At 35.9% G+C, this 27,510-nt stretch overlaps 1 protein-coding gene across 1 annotated transcript; it reads left to right on the forward strand.

The window, feature by feature from the left end:
* Positions 1 to 394: 394 nt before the first annotated feature.
* Positions 395 to 27,292, forward strand: LOC148543931 (aspartic proteinase nepenthesin-1-like). The gene is made up of 2 exons (XM_088498786.1): positions 395 to 483; positions 26,689 to 27,292. The coding sequence occupies exons 1-2, from the start codon at positions 395 to 397 to the stop codon at positions 27,167 to 27,169; spliced, it is 570 nt and encodes a 189-aa protein (XP_088354912.1). The 3' UTR covers positions 27,170 to 27,292.
* The last annotated feature ends 218 nt before the right edge of the window (positions 27,293 to 27,510 follow it).

Raw genomic sequence — 27,510 nt, forward strand, 5'->3', positions numbered from 1 at the left:
ATAATCATAGGAGAATTAACTTTAACGAGTTAATAATATGGTGTTTAGTTATTATAAGAGTATTTTATACGAAATTTTTTCTATTGTAAAATAATAAAAAAAAACTTTATTTCCCCAAAAAAGTTATTCAAACTTTAATTTTTCGAAACCAACTTTTTTCTGTGTAGGCAAATTCGCTGTACTCCCAGCCAACTTTATAAAAAAATGAAATTCCTATGCTTCTCAACCGTGCTTCTAATTTGGAAAAAATATATACTTTGCAACTGGTTCTTTGCTTCTAATTTAGAAAAAAATATATACCATGATCAAAACTCTTGATTTTGAATAAACATAGTTTGGTTTAATTTGGGTGAGAAAGAAAGTTGGGAATTTGAATACTGGACAAACAATAAACATGGCTTCTTCAATATCGACAATTGTTGACGGCGGCGATGTTGAAGAAGCCATGCTTGTTGTTTGTCAAACTCCCCAACTTTCTTTCATGTCCAACTCCCCAACTTTCTTTCATGCCCAAATTAAACCAAACTAGTTTTTTTTTAAATTAAGGTATTGGAAAGCACTATTTCTACTACACCATTGTTAAATACGACTTATTCTTGTGTACTCCTATGTACTCTTGGAGATGATGATAATGATTACCATTACCGCCGACAATATTATCCGATATTCAACTTTTCAACTTTTCTTATCACTCAGTCTGATATTTATGGAGAGAGACGAAATGAGGTTCGCAAGAGGATGCGACGAATTCTATAAAAATATAGAAGTTCATCGGAGATGTAGCGAACCTTGCGGCAAGCTTAATCTAAATGCAAAAAAAAAAAAACGTATTTTAAGAATTAAAGTTTGATTAATTTTTTAAGGAAATAATGTTTTTTTTATTTTGAATAAAAAAATCCATAAATTTATTATTTTAATTATTAATATCTTAGTTGTCTATTGTATTCATAGATTTATTATTTTCATAAATTTATTATTTTAATTATTAACAAATTAATCAAATTAATTAATTAATACACATAATTAATATAATTAATTTGGTTTAATAAATTAAAAAATACTAACAAAATATTAATAAAAATAAATTAGAAAAAAATTACTAAATCAAATTGATATAAATTATAATAAATTATGTGATATTTAAATAGAAGCCTGCTACACATACAAGCATTTTGGCTTACAAGCTATACAAGTTAGCCCAAATCCAAGAAAAAAAATACGCGCACCACTCCTTTAAATTGAGCGTCCAACGCACGCGCCTTACAACACGTTTATTATGCCGTACTCTTCTTCTTCTTCCTCAATCAAAACGCAAACCGTCAAGATTCAAGCGACATTTGAAACAAACTACGATTCTGCGAAGAGTAGAAGAAATCAAGAAGAAAAGATACAAATTTTCATCAAAATTCACCAGAAAAAATGAAGAAACAAACATTATTCAAGGTACTATTTTACTGTTCTTCTAGGTTTTTTTTCTAGATTGTCTCTGCCATGTGCCTCATCCTTAACCAGCAAAACATTAAAAGATTTCAAGAAGAAATATACTGTCTCCCCTGATATTGGGTGTATTTCTTAAATCCTTTGGATGTATTTCTGTAATCCTTTGGGTGTATTTCTGTAACCGTTTAGGTTTATTTCTGTAACCGTTTTGGTGTATTTCTATAATCCTTTGGGTGTATTTCTGAAGTTCCATTATCTTCAAAACAATTTTAAAACTTGATTTCAGAAACCATGAAAATCGAAAAAATACAGAAGGAGATCGAAGGCAAAGAGAGAACGCAGGAAGGAGATCGAACAAATTTGGCAAGAAACTCGAAAAGGGAAACGAAATCTTTTGAAAAATGGAACTTATATATTCACGCATTAATTGATTTGGATTGATTTAAAAGTTTGTTAAATGGGCCCGTAACCTAAGCAGCGCATTTATAGGATTTCATTCTCTTCAGACTTGTAAAGCTTGTAAACGTAAAACACTTGTATGTAGAGATTAATCCATTTAAATATCTAATCAAATCAATTAGTTGATATAGTTAATTTATCGTAATAAATTGTATTTAATGAGTTAAAAGAAATGAATCGCTAAACACTCTCAAAAATATGCCACATCAACTCCATCATTAAGTGTAGAAACCTGATTTTTATATAATATAATAGAATAATAGATAGAATAGATAAAAATATGACATATTTTAATTATAAAATTAGTAATATATAATAGATTTTTTATGAATCTTTATTACTTGTTCATTGTTAATTTTTACATTATTACTTAATAGTTTCGGCTTATAAAACTATCAATTACCTAATATTATGGTTTAGTTAATAAGAATGATGACATCAATATTTTTTTCTAAGTCTTGTTATTATTTATAATTAGAAAAGAGTCATAAATAATTTTATTTCCTTAAAGAATGTTAATTTTGTTGTGAATTCTATATTACTTTTAAAATTTTAGTGTAATTGAGTCTGATTCCTACATTTTGAAATGAATTTATGCGAGAAAATTAAAATGTAAATCATATTATTATTACAAAATTACTTTATTAATATAATTAGTGGTGCTTACTTGAACAATTAAATTTAACTTCTAATGATATTAAAGTCAACCTATTTTATTGTCTTGTACCTTCAAAGAATTTACAAGACTGACATAAAAATCTAATATTCAAGAAAATTCATTACAATGACTATATTCATTTTAATAAATATTCTTCTATCCAATCCTATAAAAAATATATTGGCCATCTTGAATTACTACAGGTTCAACTTCCATCGACAATGATATAATGCCTTAATTGAGATATTTTTGAGCTATAGTATTCGTCAAACAAATAATCAATAATGAAACATGGTGCACGAATCCCATGTTTCGTACAGCTGAACCAGCAAGTGCACTGGGTCGTCCAAGTAATACCTAAGCGAGTCAGGGTCGATCCCACGAGGATTGTGGTTTGAAGCAAGCTATGTTTATCTTGCAGATCTTAGTCAGGCGGATAGAAGAGTTATTGGTTTGAATTTGGTTAAAATCATAAAAGGAATAAAGGGTATAAAATACTTTGTGAATTGAATTATAATCAGGGATAAGAAGATGGTTAAGGCTTGGAGTTGCTTTGTCCTTCTGGATTAACTCTAGTATTACTATCTTCTTCAATTATGAATGATTTCTTCAATGGCAGGCTGTATGTGATTGATGCTGGTTTGAGCAGCCGCTAATACTCCTCCAGATCTGAACCCCAGGGTTAGTGCGAATCTATTCTGATTGAGGGTGAAGTTCCTGCAGTCCATTCTCCTTAATGATCCTACTCAAAACGTTACAGACAAGGTTGGATCTTTCGGATCAGAGAATACTGCATCTTTTTCTAGCCTCTACCACAGAGACCTTAATCTCTCCATACCTCGGCTGAACTGGTGTTTCAAGAAGTCCCCAACGAAGTCGTAGATTAGCCGTATGAGAGATGTATAGTCAAGTTGGCGGTTCGATGCTTTCCAGTCACGTATTCACACGAACCCAAGAAGAACACGGGTGGTTGTCAGCCACGAGATCTTAGCATGAGGAACGGAGCTGATTGTCATGGATCATCCTATTCATCAAGTTGAAGAACGAATATACATCTTAGAATTGAATCAAACACGGATTGAAGAGAAACGGTAATACTTTTATTAATTCATAGAACTCAGCAGGGCTCCTCCCCTTAACCTAGGAGGTTTAGAAACTCATACTGATAGGAAATACAGTGATAAACAAAAATATGGCATAAAGGTCTTATATGATTATGTAAAATATCCCTTAAATACTAAACTAATGACTAAGAATTACATAAGAAAGGGTAAAACAATCTTTTAGTGCTAAAATCTACTTCTAGGGCCCACTTGGTGATTATTTGGGCTGGCTTTGATGAGATCCACATGCTAGGAGGCCTCTAGGGTGTTGAATGCTGGCTAGGGGGTCCTCTTTGGGCGTTTGGACGCTGGTCTACTCCTTTGGGCGCTGGACGCCTGGAATGGGCAGGAAACTAGCGTTGAACGCCAGTTTTGGGCCTTCTATTCTGAAGCAAAGTATGGACTATTATATATTGCTGGAAAGCTCTAAAGTCAGCCTTCCATAGCCATTGAGAATGCTCCATTTGGACTTCTGTAGCTCCAAAGAAGCTCTTTCGAGTGCAAGGAGGTCAGATTCGGACAGCATCTGCAGTGCTTTCTTTGTCTCTGAATCAGACTTTTGCTCCAACTCCTCAATTTCTGCTAGAAAATACCTGAAATTGTATAAAAATACACAAATTCAAAGTAGGATCCAAAAATGTGAATTTTTCACTAAAGCCTATGAAAACTTAATAAAAATTAAACAAAACATGCTAAAATCTATATGAAAATGATGCCAAAAAGCGTATAAAATATCCGCTCATCACAACACCAAACTTAAACTGTTGCTTGTTCCCAAGCAACTAAAAATACAGTAGGATAAAAAGAAGAGTAAGATACAATAAATCTCAGAGTTTCCAATGAAGCTCAGTTTCAATTAGATGAGCGGGACTTAGTAGCTTTTTGCTTCTTGAATAGTTTTGGCATCTCACTATCCATTGAAACTCAGAAATGTTGGTCTCTTTAGGAACTTAGAATCCAGATGATATTATTGACTCTCCTAGTTCAGTTCTTTTTTATTCTTGAACATAGCTTTCAAAGTCTTGGCCGTGACCCTAAGCACTTTGTTTTTCATTATTACCACCTGATACATAAATATCACAGACACTTTAACTGGGTGAACCCTTTCGGATTGTGATTCAGATTTGCTAGAATACCCAGATAGAGGTGTCGAGAGTTCTTAAGCACACTCTAAGGATCTTTGGATCCTTTTACCCTTGCCTTTTGGTTTAAAGGGTTACTGGCTTTTTGCTCTTGCCTTTTGGTTTAAAGAGCTATTGGCTTTTTCTGCTTTTTATTTTTTTATTTTATTTTTTCGCTATTTTATTAATTTTTTCGCATGCATATATTATTTTTTTATTTTGCAACATGCTTTTTCTTTTTGCTGCTTTTTCTTGTTTCAAGAATCAATTTTTGGATTTTTCAGATTACCAATAATACTTTTCCTTTTTCATCATTCTTTCAAGAGCCAATATTATAAAATTCTATCTTCAAATATGCACTGTTTATTCATACATTCAGAAAACAAAAGCAATGTCACCACACCAAGATAATTGAACTATTCTTATTATAAACTTGAAATTCATGTACCTCTCAATTCTTTTCAATTAAATTTTTTTTAAGCAAGGTGAGAGATACATGAAATATTTTATAGCCTTAAGACATAAATGAAAATGATCATGCAATAAGAACAAGAGAACAGAAAACACAACATAACAGAAAATAGAAAAATACAAAAGAAAAGGAGATAAAGAGAACGAATCCACCTTTAATGGTGGCGGCTAGTACTCCTCCTTGAGGATCCAATGTGGTGCTTGATCTCTTCAATGTCACTTCTTTGTCTTTGTTGTTCTTCCCTCACAGCTCTTTGGTCTTTTCTAATTTCATTGAGGATGATAGAATGCTCTTTATGCTCCAACCTCAATTGCTCCATGTTAGAGCTCAATTCTCCCATGGAAGTATGCCATTGATCCCAATAGCTTTGAAGATGAAAATACATCCTTTGAGGCATCTCAAGGATCTCATGCTGAGGCGACTATACAGGCTCTTGTGCATGCTCTCTAGTTTGCTCCATCCTCTTCTTAGTGATGGGCTTATCCTCCCCAATGGAGATATCTCCTTCTATGACAATTCCAGCTGAATTGCATAGATGACAGATGAGGTGTGGGAATGCCAACCTTGCTTTGGTGGAAGGCTTCTCAACTATCTTATATAATTCTTGAGGGATCACCTCATGTACTTCAACCTCACTTCCAATCATGATGCAATGGATCATGATGGCCCTTTCAATGGTCACTTATGACCGATTGCTAGTAGGGATGATAGAGCGTTGGATGAATTCCAACCATCCTCTAGCTATGGGCTTCAGGTCAAGCCTTCTTAATTGAATGGGCTTGCCTTGGGAATCCCTTTTCCACTGTGCTCCTTTCACATAGATGTCTGAGAGTACTTGATCCAGCCTCTGATCAAAGTTGACTCTCCTAGTGTAAGGATGTGGGTCTCCTTGCATCAAAGGCAAGTTGAACACCAACCTCACACTTTTCAGGCTAAAATCTAAGATTCTCCCTCGGACCATGGTGCTCCAATTCTTTGGATTTGGGTTCACACTCGTGTCATAGTTTTTAGTAACCCATGCATTAGCATAGAACTCTTTCACCATTAAAATCCCAACATCTTGAATGGGATTGGTTAGGACTTCCCAACCTCTTCTCCGGATCTCTCTTCGGATTTCCAGATACTCATTCTTCTTGAGCTTGAAAGGGACCTCAGGGATCACTTTCTTCTCTGCCACTACTTCATAGAAGTGGTCTTGGTGGGTTTTGGTAATGAATCTCTCCATCTCCCAAGATTCAGAGGTGGCGACTACTGCCTTTACTTTCCTCTTTCTAGAGGATTCTCCAACCTTGGGTACCATAAGTGGTAATGGAAAGCAAAAAGAAACACTTTTTCCACAGTAAATTTAAAAGATTTGCTTGTACTCGAGCAAAAATAAAGAAAAGAGAAGAATAGAGTAGAAGAAGAAGAAAATATAAGGAGAAAGAGGGAGAGAGAGGGCTCAGCCGAATGGGGCTAATGAGTGTATGAGAGGTATGTGTATGAAGGGTTAGGGTTCGGTCATGGGTGGGGAATTGGGAGGAAAATTTGATTTTTGAAGTGGGTTGGTGGGATTTATGATGGTTTTGGGGAAGTGTGAAAGAAAGAAGGAAGAAGTAAGGTAGGTAAAGATGCTGTGGGACCCACTGGTCTTGAGAGGCTCGGGAATTTAGATTCCCTGCCCTCTGTATTGGCGTTTGAACGCCCATGGTCTGCTTCCTGGCTGGTGTTCAACGCCAGCTATGCTACCCATTGGGGGCGTTGAACGCCCAGCCAGTCCTCCCTGGCTGGCGTTCAACTCCAACAACACTCCATCCAGAGTGTTTTGTTTTCACTGCTTAATATTTCTATCTCTGTTCTGACTGCTGCACATGATTATAAACCTAAAAAAATAACTTAAAGAAAAACAAAATGAAAGAAAATAACAATAATTAATTAAGGTTGGGTTGCCTCCCAACAAGCGCTTCTTTAATGTCACTAGCTTGACGGTTAGCTCCTTACGGAGGTGAGTATGGGCTCAGAATTTTGCCCCTTACAGTGAACTTTTTTCCTGTCTTCTCATGAATGAGCTCCACATGCTCTAGAGACAGGATACGACTCATTGTATATGGTATGACTGGTTTCTTGGTGAAGACAACTCTCATGCTAGGTGAGAGGCCATCAGTGGGGACTCTCTTGTCCCTCCAGCCTTTAGGTACTTTTTTCTTGGTACCTTTGTTTTCAGTTCTTGTTAATGGCTTCCCAACACCAAACTTAGAATTGATGTTTGGGGCCTTAGTAAAGCTCTTCACTGAAAGAGAGGGTTGGAACACTAGGTGTTGTACCATGGTCTCTTTCTTTTCAGAGGGAGAATTTGGATTAGACATCTTGAACGAGATGAAGTCCTCTCCTAGTTAGAAAACTATTTCTCCCTTTGCCACATTAATCATGGTATTTGTAGTAGCTAGAAAAGGTCTTCCGAGGATGATAGAATCATCCTCATCCTCTCCTATGTCAAAGACTATAAAGTTTGCAGGGATGTAGTAGTCTTCAACCTGCACTAAGACATCTTCTACTAAGCCATATGGCTTCTTCATTGACTTGTCTGCCATCTCTAATGAGATGTTTGCAGCTTGTACCTCAAAAATGCCTAACTTTTTCATTACAGAGAGTGGCATGAGATTTATGCTTGACCCTAGGTCACACAGAGCCTTCTCAAAGGTCATGGTGCTTATGGTGCAAGGAATCAGGAAGCGTCCAGGTCTGAAAGCTTCTGAGATAGCTTCTGTTGAACCAAACCATTGAGTTCTTTGGTAATCAGTGGAAGTTCTTCCTCCATAGGCTTTGTACCAAATAACTTGGCATTCAGATTTATGAGAGCTCCTAGGTAACGAGCAACTTGCTCTTCCCTAGTGTCTTCATCCTCATCAGAGAATGAGTATTCATCAGAACTCATGCACTATAGAAGTGCATGCAAAGGAACCTCCATGGTCTCTATATGAGCCTTGGCTTCCTTTAGTTCTTGGATAGGGATTTTTTGAGTGGGTATTGAGCACTCAGAGGGTGTGCCTTTGCTAGCATTCAACGCCAGCTCTTATGGCTCATTGGGCGTTGAACGCCCATGCTATACACCTTTACTGGCGTTAAACGCCAGTTTCCTTACCATTTTGGGCGTTAGCAGGGATGTCCTGGCTGGCGTTCAATGCCAGCTTTCCTGTCTAGTTGGGCGTTAAACGCCCAGTGAGGGATTCCTCACTAGCGTTCAGCGCCAGAGTTCCTGTTTGTTTGGGCGTTGAACGCCCAGCCACTAGCTGGCGTTCAACGCCAGCTCTGCTGCCAGGATGGGCGTTGAACGCCCAGTGAGGGCTTCCTCACTGGCGTTCAGCGCCAGGCTCTCAGCCATTTTGGGCGTTGAATGCCCAGTGAGATCTTCCTCACTGGCGTTCAATGCCTTTCCAGTCTTTCCAGATTCGGCCTCAGCCTCAGTGGTGATGACCTTGCACTCTTCTCTTGGGTTCACTTCAGTGTTACTAGGAAGAGTTTCAGGAGGAGTCTCAGAGATTCTCTTGCTCAGCTGACCAACTTGTACCTCCAAATTTTGGATGGAGGATATGGTTTCATTTATGAAACTATGAGTGGTCTTGGAGAGGTTGGAGACTATAGTGACTAAGTCAGATAGGCTCTGCTTAAGGGTCTCCATATGTTCCTGAGAAGATGGGAATGGTGTTCTGTTGTTGAAACTTGCTGAGGCTTCTGTTGATCCTTCTATGAAAGGTTAAGATGATTCCTCCATGAAGGGATGTAGGTGTTTCCATAGGGTTCTCCCATGTAATTCACCTCCTCCATGGTGGGTTGATCAGGATTATAAGCTTCTACTTCAAAAGAAGCTTCCTGAGTACTGCCAGCTGCAATTTGCATTCTAGTCAAATACTGAGAGATCATATTGACCTGCTGGGTTAAGATCTTGTTTTGAGCCAATATGGCATTCAGAGTATCAACTTCAAGAACCCCTTTCTTCTGAGAGATCCCATGGTTCACAGAATTTCTCTCTGAGGTGTCATGAATTGGTTATTTGCAACATCTCAATGAGTTCTCTTGCTTCTGTAGGTGTTTTTTTCAAGTGGAGTGATCCACCTATAGAGCTGTCCAATGATATTTTGGATATCTTAGATAGACCATCATAGAACACTCCTATGATAGACCATTCTGAGAGCATGTCAGGAGGACACCTCCTGATCAGTTGTATGTATCTTTCCCAAACTTCATAGAGGGATTCACCTTCTCTTTGTCTGAAGGTTTGAACTTCCACTCTAGTTTTGCTCATCTTTTGAGGGGGAAAGAATTTAGCTAGGAAAGCATTAACCAGCTTTTTTCAAGAGTCTAGACTCTCTTTTGGTTGAGAATCCAGCCATATATTAGCTCTATCTCTTATAGCAAAGGGAAATAACATAAGTTTGTAGACCTCAGGATTCACTCCATTGCTCTTAACAGTATCACAGATTTGCAGGAATTCAGCTAAGAACTGATATGGATCTTCTATTGGAAGTCCATAGAACTTGCAATTCTATTGCAAAAGAGAGACTAACTGAGGCTTGAGCTCAAAATTGTTAGCTCCAATGGCAGGTACAGAGATACTTCTTCCATAAAAGTCAGAGGTAGGCATGGTGAAGTCACCAAGAACCTTTCTTGCCTCTCCTTCAGGTTCGGCCATGTCTTCAATTTCTTGTTCAAAATTTTCTGAAAGGTTTCTTCCAGAGTATTGTGCTTTAATTTGTTGTAAGCTACTCCTTAAAGTCCTTTCAGATTCAGGATCAAGATTAAAGAGAGGTTCTTTATCCCTGTTTCTGGTCATAAACAAGAAAAGAAGAAAACAAGAAAGAAAGAAAGGAAGCTTCTATGTCTGATTTGGGTACAGAGAGCTCCCAGTGTGATGTGAAGAAAGAAGAGGAAGATAGAAAAGTGAAGATGGAAGAGGAGAGAGGAGAATAATTCGAATAAATAGAAGTAGAGAGGGAAGAGAATTAGAAATAGAAGAGATAAACAAGAATTAAACTATTTTTATTTTTATTTTATTTATTTATTAAATTCAAAAATTAAGGTTAATTAATTAAAAAGAATTAAAAATTTGATTATTAAATTTCGAAAAAGAAGAGAGAGAAATAGAAGAGAATTTTCGAAAATTAGGAGGGAGAAGAATTAGTTAGGAAATTTTGAAAAAGAAGAAGAGAAGATAAGTAACTAATTAGAAAATATTTAAAAACAAGATAAGATAGATGATTAGAAAAGATTTGAAATTAAAATTTGAAATTAGAAAAGATAAGATAAGAAATTAAAAAGATTTGGAAAAGATTTAATTTTAAAATTTGAAATTAAAAAGGATAAGATAAGAATTTGAAAAGATTTGAAAAAGATTTTAAAAAAGATAAGATTTGAAATTTAATTTTTGAAAAAGATTTGATTTTAAAATTTGAATTTTGAAATTTTAAATTTGAATTTTAAATTTTGAATTTGAAATAAGATAAGATAAGATTTTCGAATTTTTAAGAAAGATAAAAAGATAAGATGAGATTTTGAAAAAGATAAGATTTTTAAAAAGATTTGAATTTTGAAATTTAAAACTAAGATAAGATAAGATAAAAAATTTTGAAATTAAAATCTGAATTTTTATTTAAAATTTTCGAAAATTAATTAAAAGATAAGAAAAGATATTTTTTTATTTTTGAATTTAATAAGGAAAGAGAAAAACACACAAAAGATACCAAACTTAAAATTTTTAGATCCAATGACACCTAGTTTTTGAAAATTAAGAAGAAAAACACAAAGACACCAAACTTAAAAATTTTAAGATCAAAATAAAAAAGAAAAACAAGAACGCTTTGGAGATTAAGAAGAACACCAAGAACAAAACCCAAAGAATTCAAAGAACACAAGAACATGCAAGAGGCATCAAACTTAAAATTTTTTGAAAACCAAACACAAAATTTTTGAAAAATTAAAGAAAACACACAAGAAGGCATCAAACTTAAAGATTGACCCAAGATTTAAACAAAAAACACAAATTTTGAAATTTTTTTAGAAAAAAGACTCAAAAATTTCGAAAATGTTAATAAGAACAAAAATAAAAGACTCAAACCAAGAACAAATATTAAACAAAGAAAAGAATTTTTTTTTGAAAAAGTTTTTGATTTTTTCAAAAAAAAAGAAAAATAAAATAAAAGACTCTAACAAAATTAAAAACAGTACCTGATCTAGGGAACAAGATAATCCGTCAGCTGTCCAAACTCGAACAATCCCCGGCAACGGCGCCAAAAACTTGGTGCACGAATCCCCACACTTCGTACAGCTAAACCAGCAAGTGCACTGGGTCGTCCAAGTAATACTTGAGTGAGTCAGGGTCGATCCTACGAGGATTGTGGTTTGTAAAATGCTATCGTTATCTTGCAGATCTTAGTCAGGTAGATAGAAGAGTTATTGGTTTGAATTTAGTTAAAATCATAAAAGGAATAAAAGGGTATAAAATACTTTGTGAATTGAATTATAATCAGCGATAAGAAGATGATTAAGGCTTGGAGTTGCTTTGTCCTTCTGGATTAACTCTGGTATTATTGTCTTCTTCAATTGTGAATGATTTCTTCAATAGCAGACTGTATGTGATTGACGGTGGTTTAAGCAGCTGCCAATACTCCTCCAGATCTAAACCCTAGGGTTAGTGCGAATCCATTCTGATTGAAGGTGAAGCTCCTATAGTCCATTCTCCTTAATGATCCTACTCAAAATGGCACTGATAAGATCGGATCTTCCGGATCAGAGAATGCTGCACCTTTGGGTTCTAGCCTCTACCACAGAGACCCTAATCTTCCCATACCTCGGCTGAACTGGTGTCTCGAGAAGAACCCAACGAAGTCGTAGATTAGCCGTCTGAGAGATGTATAGATGATGAGCGGATATTTTATACGCTTTTTGGAATTAATTTCATATAGTTTTTAGTATGTTTTGGTTAGTTTTTAGTTTATTTCCATTTTTTTTAGGAAAAATTCATATTTCTGGACTTTACTATGAGTTGTGTGTTTTTCTGTAATTTCAGGTATTTTTCTGGCTGAAATTGAGGGAGCTGAGCAAAAATCTGATTCAGGCTGAAAAAGGACTGCTGATGCTGTTGGATTCTGACCTCTCTGCACTCAAAGTGGATTTTCTGGAGTTACAAAACTCAAAATGGCGCGCTTCCAAATTCATTGGAAAGTAGACATCCAGGGCTTTCCAGAAATATATAATAGTCCATACTTTGATCAAGGATAGATGACGTAAACTGGCGTTTAACGCCAGTTCTCTGCCCAATTCTGGCGTCCAGCGCCAGAAAAGGATTACAAGTTGGAGTTCAACGCCAGAAATGGATCCAAACCTGGCGTTGAACGCCCAAAACAGCCTTATGCACGTGAATTTCTTAAGTCTCAGCCCCAGCACACACCAAGTGGGCTCCAGAAGTGGATTTCTGCTCCATCTGTTACAGTTTACTCATTTTTTGTAAACCTAGGTTACTAGTTTAATATTTAAACAACTTTTAGAGACTTATTTTGTATCTCATGACATTTTAGATCTGAACTTTGTACTCTTTGACAGCATGAGTCTCTAAACTCCATTGTTGGGGGTGAGGAGCTCTGCTGTGTCCCGATGAATTAATGCAAGTATTTCTGTTTTCCATTCAAACATGCGTGTTCCTACCTAAGATATACATTCGCGCCTAACTATGGAGAAGGTGATGATTAGTGACACTCATCACCTTCCTCAATCCATGAACGTGTGTCTGACAATCACCTCCGTTCTAAATCAGATTGAATGAATATCTCTTAGATTCTTTAATCAGAATCTCCGTAGTATAAGCTAGATTGATGGCGGCATTCGTGAGAATCCGGAAAGTCTAAACCTTGTCTGTGGTATTCCGAGTAGGATTCTGGGATTGGATGGCTGTGACGAACTTCAAATTCGTGAGTGCTGGGCATAGTGACAGACGCAAAAGGATAGTAAATCCTATTCCGGTACGACTGAGAACCTGCAGATGATTAGCCGTGCGGTGACAGTGCACCTGGACCCTTTTCACTGGAAGGATGGATGGTAGCCATTGACAACGGTGATCCACCTACACACAGCTTGCCATAGGAGGACGTGCGTGCGTGAATCAGAAGACAGAGGAAAGCAGAGATTCAGAAGACAAAGCATCTCCAAAACTCCAACATATTCTCCATTACTCCATAACAAGTAACCTTTAATCCATGCTCTTTTGTTTGTTAGCAATTCAACTGATTAATATAAGCGACTTCCTGACTAAGATTTACAAGATAACCATAGATTGCTTCAAACCAACAATCTCTGTGAGATTCGACCCTTACTCACGTAAGGTATTACTTGGACGACCCAGTGCACTTGCTGGTTAGTGGTACGAGTTGTGAAAAGTGTGATTCACAATTCGTGCACCAATAGACAAGCTGGCGGTTCGATGCTTTCCAGTCACGTATTTACACGAACCCAAGAAGAACACGGGTGGTTGTCAAGCACACGGTCTTAGTATGAGGAATGGAGCTGATTGTCACGGATCATACCATTCATCAAGTTGAATAACGAATATACATCTTAGAATTGAATCAAACACGGATTGAAGAGAAACGGTAATACTTTTATTAATTCATAGAACTCAGCAGGGTTCATCCCCTCAACCTAGGAGGTTTAGAAAATCATACTGATAGAAAATACAGTGATAAATGAAAATATGGCATAAAGGTCTTGTATGATTATGTAAAATATCCCTTAAATACTAAACTAATGACTAAGGATTACATAAGAAAGGGTAAAACAGTCTTTAGTGCTAAAATCCACTTTTGGGACCCACTTGGTGAGTGTTTGGGCTGAGTTTTGATGAGATCCACGTGCTAGGAAGCCTCTAGGGTATTGAACGCTGGCTAGGGGGTCCTCTTTGGGGTTTGGACGCTGGTCTACTCCTTCCAGAGATTCATGCTCTCTATTTTCTCTGATATGGTGGAAAAATTTCTGGAAGTCTTCATGGATGACTTCTCAGTATATGGTGACTCATTCAGCTCCTGTCTTGATCACCTAAAACTTGTTCTGAAAAGATGCCAAGAGACCAACCTGGTCTTAAACTGGGAAAAATGTCACTTCATGGTGACTGAAGGGATTGTTCTTGGGCATAAAATTTCAAACAAGGGAATAGAGGTGGATCAAGAAACAATAGAGGTAATTAAAAAATTACCACCACCTGCCAATGTTAAGGCAATCAGAAGCTTTCTGGGGCATGCAGGATTCTATAGGAGGTTTATAAAGGATTTTTCAAAAATTACAAAACCTCTAAGTAATCTGCTAGCTGCTGACACGCCATTTGTGTTTGGCACAGAATGTCTGCAAGCGTTTGAAACGCTGAAAGCTAAGCTGGTCACAACACCAGTTATTTCTGCACCAGACTGGACATTACCATTTGAGCTAATGTGTGATGCCAGTGATCACGCCATTGGTGCAGTACTGGGATAGAGGCATGACAAGCTTCTGCACGTCATTTATTATGCTAGTCGCGTTTTAAATGATGCCCAGAAAAATTACACAACCACAGAAAAAGAATTACTTGCAGTGGTTTATGCCATTGACAAGTTCAGATCCTACTTAGTAGGATCAAAAGTGATTGTGTATACTAACCATGCTGCTCTTAAATATCTACTCACAAAGCAGGATTCAAAACCCAGGCTCATCAGATGGGTGTTGCTTCTGCAAGAGTTTGATATAGAAATAAGAGACAGAAAAGGGACAGAGAACCAAGTGGCTGATCATCTGTCCCGGATAGAGCCAGTAGAAGGGACACCCCTCCCCTCTCTTGAAATCTCTGAGACTTTTCCGGATGAGCATTTATTTGCCATTCAGGAAACACCATGGTTTGCCGATATTGCAAACTATAAAGCTGCAAGGTTCATACCCAAAGAGTACAACAGGCAACAAAAGAAAAAATTAATCACTGATGCAAAGTACTACTTGTGGGATGAACCCTATCTCTTTAAGAGATGTGCAGACGAAATAATCTGTAGGTGTGTTCCTAGAGAGGAAGCACAGAGGATCCTATGGCATTGCCATGGATCTCAATATGGAGGCCATTTCGGAGGTGAGCGAACAGCCACCAAGGTCCTCCAATGTGGCTTCTATTGGCCCACACTCTTCAGAGATTCCCGAGAGTTTGTACGTAACTGTGACAGTTGCCAACGAGTGGGTAATCTGCCTCATGGTTACGCCATGCCTCAACAAGGAATCTTGGAGATTGAGTTGTTTGACGTATGGGGAATTGACTTCATGGGACCTTTCCCACCATCATTCTCAAACACTTATATTCTGGTGGCAGTTGACTATGTATCAAAATGGGTTGAAGCCATTGCCACACCCACCAATGATACTAAAACAGTGCTGAAGTTCCTCCAGAAACATATCTTTAGCAGGTTTGGTGTCCCTAGAGTACTCATCAGTGATGGGGGCACTCACTTCTGCAACAAATAGCTTGACTCTGCCATGGTTCGGTATGGGATTCGCCACAAGGTGGCTACTCCATATCATCCAAAAACTAATGGGCAAGCTGAAGTCTCTAACAGAGAATTAAAGAGAATCCTAGAACGGACTGTAAGTACCCGTAGAAAGGATTGGGCACGGAGCTTGGATGATGCTCTGTGGGCTTACAGAACAGCATTCAAGACCCCTATAGGGACCTCTCCATACCAACTTGTGTATAGTAAGGCATGTCACCTGCCCGTGGAACTGGAACATAAAGCCTACTGGGCAACCAAATTCCTAAACTTTGATGCCAAATTAGCAGGAGAAAAAAGATTGCTTCAGCTAAATGATAGAAAGCTGTCATCTAGAATCTTTGAACCAGGACAGAAGGTTCTGCTGTTTAACTCTAGACTCAGGCTATTCCCCGGGAAACTGAAATCCCGGTGGAGGGGACCATATGTGATTACAAGTGTATCACCATATGGTTATGTGGAGCTTCAAGATATTGATTCTGATAAGAAGTTCATTGTCAATGGACAGAGAATCAAGCACTATCTTGAAGGCAACGTTGAGCAAGAGTGCTCAAGGCTGAAGCTAGATTAAAAGCTCAGCAAGGTCCAGCTAAAGACAATAAAGAAGCGCTTGCTGGGAGGCAACCCAGCCATGGGGCATCAATCCTCTAAGCATTTTGCCCTATTTTTATTTTTATTTGCTTATATAGAGTTCATTGACAACAAGGTAAAGAATCAATTGCATAAGTTCACAGGGTTACAGAAGGAATCTGCACACAAAACAGAGACAAGGAGCTCACTGGTAAGAAAACACCAGTAAGAGCCTGTTTTCGGCGTTCAGCGCCGAAAAGGGGCAGCCAGTGGGCGCTGAACGCCAGTAAGGATAGCAATCTGGCGTTCAACGCCAGAAAAGGGCAACAACTGGGCGTTGAACGCCTAGGAGAGCAGCATTTGGGCATTGAACACCCAAAACAGGCAGTGTTTGGGCGTTCAAACGCCAGGATGGTGGGGAAGAGCTCTCCTTTTACCCATCTCCTTTCTTTTCTTTTGCTTGAGGACAAGCAAGCCTCTAAGTTTGGTGTGCTTATCCGTGATCACTAAGATCATGGCCCCCAAAGGAAAACAACCCACTCCAAGAGGCAAGAAAGAGAGTATTCCAAAACCACTTTGGAATCAAGGGAAGTTCTTAACCAAGGAACATTCAGACCATTACTACAAAATAATGGGTCTAAGATCAGCGACCCCGGAAGTTAAGTTCGATCTGAAAGAAGATGAATATCCGGAGATCCAAGAGCAAAATCAAAACAGCATGCTCTGCAAACTGCTCAGGGAACAAGAGGAGCAAAGGCGTGACTTAAAGGAACTGAAGCGTCAGAAGTTATCTCTTGAAGGACCAAGCACCTCACAGACTAGAGGAACATCCACTTCCAAACCTCAAGGTTGTTGAGTTCTAATCTTAGCTTTAACTCTGTGATAACTGTTCTTATTTTAGTTTTACCTTAGGAGTCATATAGTAGTAATTAGTATCTAATTTGATTTTATCTCCAATTAAGCTATAGTCTATTTTTCTCATCATCAACAAACATGAATAAAATAGTAGATCTTTTGAATAAGAGGCAATAAAATTTCGAGTTTTTAATAAGAGAAATTCTAATTAGTTACATGTGGTGGCAATGCTTTCTGTCTTCTGAATGAATGCTTGAACAGTGCATATGTCTTTTGAATTTGTTGTTTAAGACTGTTAAATATGTTGGCTCTTGAAGAAATGATGAACATGAGACATGTTATTGATAATCTGAAAAATCATAAAAATGATTCTTGAAGCAAGAAAAAGCAGCAAAGAACAAAGCTTGCAGAAAAAAAAAAAGAAAAAAAAATATAGAGAAAGAAAAAGAGAAAGCAAGCAGAAAAAGTCAAAGATCTTAAAACCAAAAGGCAAGAGCAAAAAGCCAATAGCCCTTAAAACCAAAAGGCATGGGTAACAAAAAGGATCCCAAGGCTTTGAGCATCAGTGGATAGGAGGGCCTAAGGGAATAAAACCCTGGCCTAAGCGGCTAAACCAAGCTGTCCCTAACCATGTGCTTGTGGCGTGAAGGTGTCAAGTGAAAACTTGAGACTGAGCGGTTAAAGTCAAGATCCAAAGCAAAAAGAAGAGTGTGCTTATGAACTCTGGACACCTCTAATTGGGGACTTTAGCAAAGCTGAGTCACAATCTAAAAGGTTCACCCAATTATGTGTCTGTGGCATTTATGTATCCGGTGGTAATACTGGAAAACAAAGTGCTTAGGGCCACGACCAAGACTCATAAAATAGCTGTGTTCAAGAATCATCATACGGAAATAGGAGAATCAATAACACTATCTAAATTCTAAGTTCCTATAGATGCCAATCACTTTGAGCTTCAATGGATAAAGGGATATGCCAAAACTGTTCGGAAGCAAAAAGCTACTAGTTCCGCTCATCTAATTAGAATCTGAGCTTCACTCACAAACTCTGAGATATTATTACTTCTCAACCTATTAGTCTTCTATTTTATTTGTCTAGTTACTTGAGGACAAGCAACAGTTTAAGTTTGGTGTTGTGATGAGCGGATATTTTATACGCTTTTGGGGTTAATTTCATATAGTTTTTAGTATGTTTTGGTTAGTTTTTAGTTTATTTCCATTAGTTTTTAGGAAAAATTCATATTTCTGGACTTTACTATGAGTTGTGTGTTTTTTTGTAATTTCAGGTATTTTTCTGGCTGAAATTGAGGGAGCTGAGCAAAAATCTGATTCAGGCTGAAAAAGGACTGCTGATGTTGTTGGATTTTGACCTCCCTGCACTCAAAGTGGATTTTCTGGAGCTACAGAACTCAAAATGGCGCGCTTCCAAATGCATTGGAAAGTAAACATCCAGGGCTTTCCAGAAATATATAATAGTCCATATTTTGCTCAAGGATAGATGACGTAAACTGGCGTTCAACGCCAGTTCTCTGCCTAATTCTGGCGTCCAGCGCCAGAAAAGGATTACAAGTTGGAGTTCAACGCCAGAAATGGATCCAAACCTGGCGTTGAACGCCCAAAACAGCCTTATGCACGTGAATTGCTTAAGTCTCAGCCCTAGCACACACCAAGTGGGCTCCAGAAGTGGATTTCTGCACCATCTGTTACAGTTTACTCATTTTCTGTAAACCTAGGTTACTAGTTTAGTATTTAAACAACTTTTAGAGACTTATTTTGTATCTCATGACATTTTAGATCTGAACTTTGTACTCTTTGACGGCATGATTCTCTAAACTCCATTGTTGGGGGTGAGGAGCTCTGCTGTGTCCCGATGAATTAATGCAAGTATTTCTGTTTTCCATTCAAACATGTGTGTTCCTACCTAAGATATACATTCGCGCCTAACTATGGAGAAGGTGATGATTAGTGACACTCATCACCTTCCTCAATCCATGAACGTGTATCTGACAATCACCTCCGTTCTACATCAGATTGAATGAATATCTCTTAGATTCTTTAATCAGAATCTCTGTGGTATAAGCTAGATTGATGGCGGCATTCGTGAGAATCCGGAAAGTCTAAACCTTGTCTGTGGAATTCTGAGTAGGATTCTGGGATTGGATGGCTGTGACGAACTTCAAACTCGTAAGTGCCGGGCGTAGTGACAGACGCAAAAGGATAGTAAATCCTATTCCGGTATAACTGAGAACCTGCAGATGATTAGCCGTGCGGTGACAGCGCACCTGGACCCTTTTCACTGGAAGGATGGATGGTAGCCATTGACAACGGTGATCCACCTACACACAGCTTGCCATAGGAGGACGTGCGTGCGTGAATCAGAAGACAGAGGAAAGCAGAGATTCAGAAGACAAAGCATCTCCAAAACTCTAACATATTCTCCATTACTCCATAACAAGTAACCTTTAATCCATGCTCTTTTGTTTGTTAGCAATTCAACTGATTAATATAAGTGACTTCCTGACTAAGATTTACAAGATAACCATAGATTGCTTCAAACCAACAATCTCTGTGGGATTCGACCCTTACTCACGTAAGGTATTACTTGGACGACCCAGTGCACTTGCTGGTTAGTGGTACGAGTTGTGAAAAGTGTGATTCACAATTCGTGCACCAATAGACAAGCTGGCGGTTCGATGCTTTCCAGTCACGTATTTACACGAACCCAAGAAGAACACGGGTGGTTGTCAAGCACACGGTCTTAGTATGAGGAATGGAGCTGATTGTCACGGATCATACCATTCATCAAGTTGAAGAACGAATATACATCTTAGAATTGAATCAAACACGGATTGAAGAGAAACGGTAATACTTTTATTAATTCATAGAACTCAGCAGGGTTCATCCCCTCAACCTAGGAGGTTTAGAAAATCATACTGATAGAAAATACAGTGATAAATGAAAATATGGCATAAAGGTCTTGTATGATTATGTAAAATATCCCTTAAATACTAAACTAATGACTAAGGATTACATAAGAAAGGGTAAAACAGTCTTTAGTGCTAAAATCCACTTTTGGGACCCACTTGGTGAGTGTTTGGACTGAGTTTTGATGAGATCCACGTGCTAGGAAGCCTCTAGGGTATTGAACGCTGGCTAGGGGGTCCTCTTTGGGGTTTGGATGCTGGTCTACTCCTTTGGGTGCTGGACGCCTAGAATGGGGCAGGAAACTGGCATTGAACGCCAGTTTTGGGCCTTTTATTCTGAAATAAAGTATGAACTATTATATATTGCTGGAAATATTTGGAAGTCAGTTTTCCATAGCCATTGAGAACGCTCCATTTGGACTTCTGTAGCTCCAGAAAAGCTCTTTTGAGTGCAAGGAGGTCAAATTCGGACAGCATCTGCAATGCCTTCTCTGTCTCTGAATCAGACTTTTACTCCAGCTCCTCAATTTCAGCCAGAAAATACCTGAAATTGTACAAAAATACACAAACTCAAAGTAGAATAAAAAAATGTGAATTTTGTACTAAAACCTATGAAAACTTAATAAAATTTAAACAAAACATGCTAAAATCTATATGAAAATGATGCCAAAAAACATATAAAATATCTGCTCATCAAAACACTCATTCATGCCTTCTCATTTTGAGTATATTTATACATAAAAAATTATACATAAAAAAACAAGAAAAAAAGAAGAGTTAAAAATGATTATTCTTATCATTTTGTGTGGTCATCTATATATAGTAGATCAGAAGACTATGATTATGTAACAAAATTAATTTGTATTTATTGCATTCAATTTGAATAAGTAAGAAATCATTTTATTTTGTCCATGAGTTATAGCTCAAATGGTATAATCTCCCCATACTCACTTAAGAGGTCGCGGGTTCGAGTCTCTCTATCTTTGATATAAAAAAAAGAAATCATCTTATTTTAGTTTAGTCCTTAATTTATATTATTTGAATTTGGCTCAATATATGGTTTGATTTGATTTAATTATTAGTTAAAAATATTTTAGTTACCTATTTTATTCATAGATTTATTATTTTAATGACTAATAAATTAATCAAATTAATTAATTAATACACATAATAAATTTGGTTTAATAAATTAAAAAAAATAAATTAAAAAATACTATCAAAGCAAATTGATATAAATATAATAAATTATATGATATTTATCTAATCAAATCAATTAGTTGATATAGTTAATTTATCGTAATAAGTTAAAAGAAATAAATCAGAAAATACTCTCAAAAACATATTACGTTAGCTCTATTATTAAATATAAAAATTTAATTTTTATATAATAAAATAGATAGAATAGATATACATCTAACATTTAATTTATTTTAATTTTATCTTTAATGTTAAAATAAATTTTAATTTTATTCTTACCTTAAAATTTTTAACAGTCAACTATCAATTAGAATTTATTTTTATTATTTTATCCTTAATGAAAAAATATAATTCTAATTTATATTCTCCTCATTCCTAATCTATTTCAACTAATACTAACTCGAGTAATAAGACTTGGTTTGGTAAAATTTTTCGAAAAAATACTTGTATTTTTCAAAAAGATAAGCACCTCGTTTTGTATTTAGTAAATTAAAAAGCTCATGTACATGCAACTTTTAAAAATTAAGGGTGCTTTTGAAAGCACTTAAGAGAAAATTTTAAAAAATTGGCTTATGCATTAGTTAATATTCAAATTTAATTCTTACACTAGTTATTAATATTCAAATTCAGTTCTTACATTAATGTCTATTATAGTATTTTTAAATTTCAACCAAATACACTTGTGTTACTTGTATTTATCAAAAGTCATTTTAAATTTTAATTTAATTTACCAAATATAAATGTTACAAGTTTAAAAAAAATTTTTAAAAATTAGTTTCTATAAGCTACTTTTGAAAAGTAAAAAACTTTATCAAATCAAGTCTAAGGGCTAGTTTGAGTAAATAACTTAATTAAGTTCTTTTGAAAAAAAAGCTTAAAATATAAATACTTATATTAAAAGCAGCTCATAAATAAGTTATTTTGTATTTGAAAAATTATTATAGAAGTACATATTTTAAAGTTATGTAATAAATAGGAATAATAAAATAGGTTTTGAGAAGGAGAGAAATCAAATTTTTTAACTGTTTCGAAAGCTCTTAAACAACTTTTTAAAATATTGTACCAAACACCGTTAATGTGACTTTTCATAAATCAAAAGTCCAAAAAAATAATTTTTAAAACTTTCAAACGGGGCCTAAGTCCCACAAAGACCAGCATCATCACCCCAACACCCACTACCACCCTTCCTCTTCTGTTGACTACACTTCTCGCCATCCACCGCCCTCATTTGTCGCTCTCATCATTATCGTCTCTCTTTTCATCCAGCTTTCACCACTCACTGTCATCTCATCTCACACATCTGATCTCATAGTTCTTACCATCGTCTCACCTTTACCATTGTCATTAAGGACATCATCAACTATAAACACAAGAACAATAGCTACTAGCTACAATTATTTTCTTAATTTCTTTAAAAAAAAGATGAGAGAGATGGGAGGGAAGCAATCCAGAGAAAAGCAAGGAGGAGAACAAGGCTACCACAGTGCAGGCGATAGCGGCGAAATCAAAGGAAGAAGGAGAGGACACGGCGGAGAATAAAAGAGGTAGCGGTAGCAAATATAGCGGTGATGGAAGCTCACGTTGGTGACCAGCTCGCAGTGGTGGAGGAGGAGTGTTTAAACTCAATAAAAACAAGCAACTTTGTTGATTTGAAATTTGTTGATATTGTCTTTTTTCTTCTCACTAGTTCAAACAAAATCTCAATTGCATCTTTACTCTTTATACCTGACTTGAATATATCATTACAGTGTTAGAACTTTTATTCTAATTGTGATCTAGTTTGTTATTATAGAAATTAGTTTAGGTGATGTTATAATTATTAATTAATTATATTAGTAGTTGGTCTGTTTTTTTATGGAAAGAACACGACTGTTCATCAACTTTATAAAGTTTGGGTCTCCAATTTTGATCACACAACAAATAAACACATTTTGATTCGGATTATAGGTAGACAATGACTTTTGTGAACAATATGAACAATAGGCTCTAGAATTGGCCCAATAAAGTAAAAAAACACTCCACTCTCAAATTATTCCCTAAACCCTAACATTAGGATAACCATCCGCACACCTGATGAATTGAACATCCACCCATTATTAATTGTGCATGAGTAAACCGAATTAAAAAGAATAACCATCTAATTAAAAATAATGGATATAATCATCTGCATACCTATTGAATTGAACATCCGACATATCCATTGTTTACATTATTTAGTATTCTCATTGTCTACCTATACTTTTTCAAATGTTATTACTTATGATTTTGGTAGGTAGACAATGACTTTTGTAAACAATGTGAACAATGGGATTTAGAATTGACCCAATAAAGTAAAAAAAATGAACTTTGCCAGGTAGATAATGGCTGTTGTGAACAATGTAGACAATGGCTGTTGTGAACAATGAACTCTAAAATTGGCTTGATAAAGTAAAAATACACTACACTTTTAAATTACTCACCTAAATCTTAATATTAGAATAACTATTCACACACCTAGTGAATTGAACATCCAATATATCTATTGTTTACATTGTTTAATATTTTATTGTCTACTTATACTTTTCTTTTGATTCTATCTAATTTAGTGATTCAAAAATTGAAAATTCTAAACTAAATCAAAATTTTATTGGCAATAACTGAAGTACGTAAATTATTGATTTTTATAAAATAAGAAAAAAATGAATAGCAAACTTGAACTTTTGGACAGGGGTTTGGCCCGATGAAGATTAGGGGATTTGGGGATGGGTTGAATTTGATTAGGATTAGGTTAGAATTGTGGCTAAGGTTGGAATTGAGATTGAGTTGAGTTTTGATTAAGGATAAAATTGAAAAGAAAATATTGACTAAATAGTTGATTTTATTGACAGTAGGAGTACAAATAAAATTTATTTTAAATATTGTGTGTAAAAAATTGAAACAAGTTAAACATTAAGACTATTTTTAAAACAATTCAAAAATATTAAAAATAAAAAAATATATTTTATTCAAAAAATATAATATAATTAACATAATTAACTAATACTAATATTAATATATACATTTAATATTAAAACTTTTTTTATCATTCGAATTTAAATATGTTTGTTATCAATTATCATGTGGTCAAATTTATACCCACCATCATATACAAGGTTCCACTCTTTAGCCATTTTTTGTAACCATGCTGGCATTTCCTCGTTCTCAATTAACATGTGCGATTACATTAGTTTTTTTTTTTTTTTTTTTTTACCATATTTTTTAATATAATAGATGAAAGATTAATCTGTTAATATGAATTTGAAAAAAATTTTGTTATTGGATAATGAGTTATCCTCATATTAATAAAATGTTTTTTGAAATCCACATTACCAAACTTATGATTGAAATTGTTAGTAATGTGACCGAGTCAAAACGTATAGTGAGCATGTGGCAGCACCATGTTTCGTATGTGGATTTCTAGCAGATTCAATGATACTTTTACGTCGATTAGATATTACTATATTAGACAAAGTCCATGGCTTTGGGTAACAATAAGTTCTAACTCCTAAGGCAAACCAAAAACCAGGACCATACAACCTTGGTTTCACCATCAAGAGAAAATGCTAATGGTAATGAATTTTTGTTCCCATATTAAGTGGTCGCAGTAAACAATTTGAACACCTTGACACTTGTAATGTTATGTGATTAATAGTTAAATTATGCATAAAATTGAAAATATAAATTTAGTTAATATTTGCGGTCAAAATATATGGTGTAGCGATATTGTTAAGTGGAAAGCTAATAATCATAGTTGTATTAATACACAGAAACCAATAAAAACTAAATACCTAAGTGCTATACAATATGGTCTATTTAACCGGGGTCCGGGGTTACCAAACAAAATTGATATTAGTGACTAGTGAGGGAGATTTGACTCTATGGACAAATATTTATATAGGGATTATACTATCATAGAATGAATTAACGAGGCTTAAATAATTATGATAATTTATCTCTATATCCTCTGTTTGACTTTTGTTCACGAGGCTTAAATAAAATTTTGGATCGATATTTTGGTCACAAATTTTCCTCCATATGATGGCTTTCTCGTGCGTCCGCAATTGTCGCACGCATCCGTGCTTTGTCGCGCCTCTTCAACCGTTGCACGCAGTCCAGTTTCGTCGTACTTCCATCGTGTTGCTGTAAACAATTTAACTTCGTTTTTCATCGTGTTGTGATTACTGCCTCTGCCCCCTTATTTCCATCATGCATGGAGATGTTTATTTTTAATGCAAATTAAATAAGATATTTATTCTTAATGCGAATAAGATGTTTGTTTTTTTATATAAATAAGATATTGAGTAAAGGACATTTTCGTTCTTGATTTTTTTTTCACGGACATTTTCGTTCTCGAAAAATGAAAAATACATTTATGTCACTGGCCTCTTTAAAATATGGACAAATGAATCCTTCCGTTGAATTCATTTCGTTTGACCTGACATAAAACTCTGACGTGGCAAAGATAGAGCTGTCCTGTCCGTTACAGAATGACACGTGGCTTTGAGCTTTTGGAAATTGGACATATTAGTCCTCAGCAGTGGCGGAGCTTAGTTCAGACAAGGGGGTCATGCCCCCCAAACTTTTTATAAAAAACTTAGTAGTACTTTTTTAAAAGATAAAAAATAGTTCAATTTACTTAAATATTTTACTATGATTTAAAGTATCTAATAAGTTCAATAAATAACACTCTCTCTATCTTTAAGTTCAAATATAAAAAATTAGATATTTTTTATTTATTTAATTAAATATTATTTTATATTTTACTATTTATTTAATTTAATTTTTTATATAATAAAAAATAATAGAATATTCAATAAGTATTAATATTATTATATTTGTATAAATTGATAAAAAAAATTCAATAAATATTATAAATTTTAATATTTGTCCTTCTAACTTCTTCTTTACATATTTTAAAGGATATATATTCAAATTTTTATATAAAATAATAATAAAAAATCAAAGAATTGATACATTTTTTAAGAGGAATGCTAATATTTAAGAAGGAGAACATATAACTTTTACAATATCAACACCTGTAGATAGTTCTTCTACTTTAATGAATCACGAAGAAAATGAGATATAACCTTCAAAAGTTAAAAAAGTTACATATGATGACTTTAACCTTAACTTTTTGGAACAAAATCTTGAAAAATGGCTTTAAATTTGGCAATATCACCCAAACCAGAGAGATGAGATTAGACGAGCTTATCTTAAATGGAGTCCATATCAAAAATATTTTAACAATTATTTTCTATTTGGCCCCCCCAAAATTTTATTTCAAGTTCCGCCACTGGTCCTCAAGCAAAAAATGACGCCGTTTCAACTAGAATAATCCACTCTCCTTGCCAGCTCAGCTTCTCTCCTTAAACACTCACCGCCTTTCAACCCTCTTCGCGGCCCTCCGAAGTCCCCACTCGTCTCCGGTGCCTCAACCGGGTCGGGTCAATACTTCATGGATCTTCAAACCAGATCACCGCCTCAGAGCCTCCTCTTGGTGGCGGACACCGGCAGCGACCTAGTGTGGGTAAAAGACTTCTCCTTCGGTTGCGAGTTTCGTGTTTCTGGTCCCAGCGTTACAGGTGCGAGTTTCAACGCTGCGCAAGGTGTTCTGGGTTTAGGACGCGTGAGGTTGCCACCGGTGGAAGGAGCGAACCTAGGGTTTGATCTGTGTGTGAATGTCACTGGCACAGGGAAGGTGAAGCTGCCGAAGCTGAGCTTTTCTTTCGCCGGGAAATCGGTAATGTCGCCACCGGCGAAAAATTATTTCATCGAGGCTGCGGAGGGAGTGAAGTGTGTGGCAATTCAAGCGGTGAAAGAGGGTTTAGGATAGTTAGCAGAGCTCATTGGCAAATTAACAAGCCTTCAAGTTCTCAATCTCTCTGACAATGCTTTTGGTGGTTCAATCCCAGAAACCTTCACTTCTTTGCAGAACCTAACAACGGTTTCACTCAAGAGTAACTACTTCTCAGGAAGGGTCCCAAGTGGTTTCAACTTCACCGAGGTTTTGGATCTTTCATCAAATCTACTCAACGGTTCTCTACCAAATGAGTTTGGTGGGGCAAACTTGAGGTACTTGAACCTCTCTTACAACAAGGTTTCAGGGACAATTCTACAAACATTTGCAAGGCATATTCCTGGAAACACCACTATTGATCTCTCATTCAACAACCT

This window comes from Arachis ipaensis, chromosome B9, assembly GCF_059453495.1.
Source record: "Arachis ipaensis isolate K30076 ecotype BB chromosome B9, ASM5945349v1, whole genome shotgun sequence".
Taxonomy (NCBI): domain Eukaryota; kingdom Viridiplantae; phylum Streptophyta; class Magnoliopsida; order Fabales; family Fabaceae; genus Arachis; species Arachis ipaensis.

Bases quoted from the DNA above. Each gene is read 5' to 3' on its own strand.
- LOC148543931 (XM_088498786.1), top strand. From the start codon at position 395: ATGGCTTCTTCAATATCGACAATTGTTGACGGCGGCGATGTTGAAGAA. The intron at 484-26,688 runs GTCCAACTCCCC...TCTCCTTGCCAG, and splicing joins ACTCCCCAACTTTCTTTCAT to CTCAGCTTCTCTCCTTAAAC.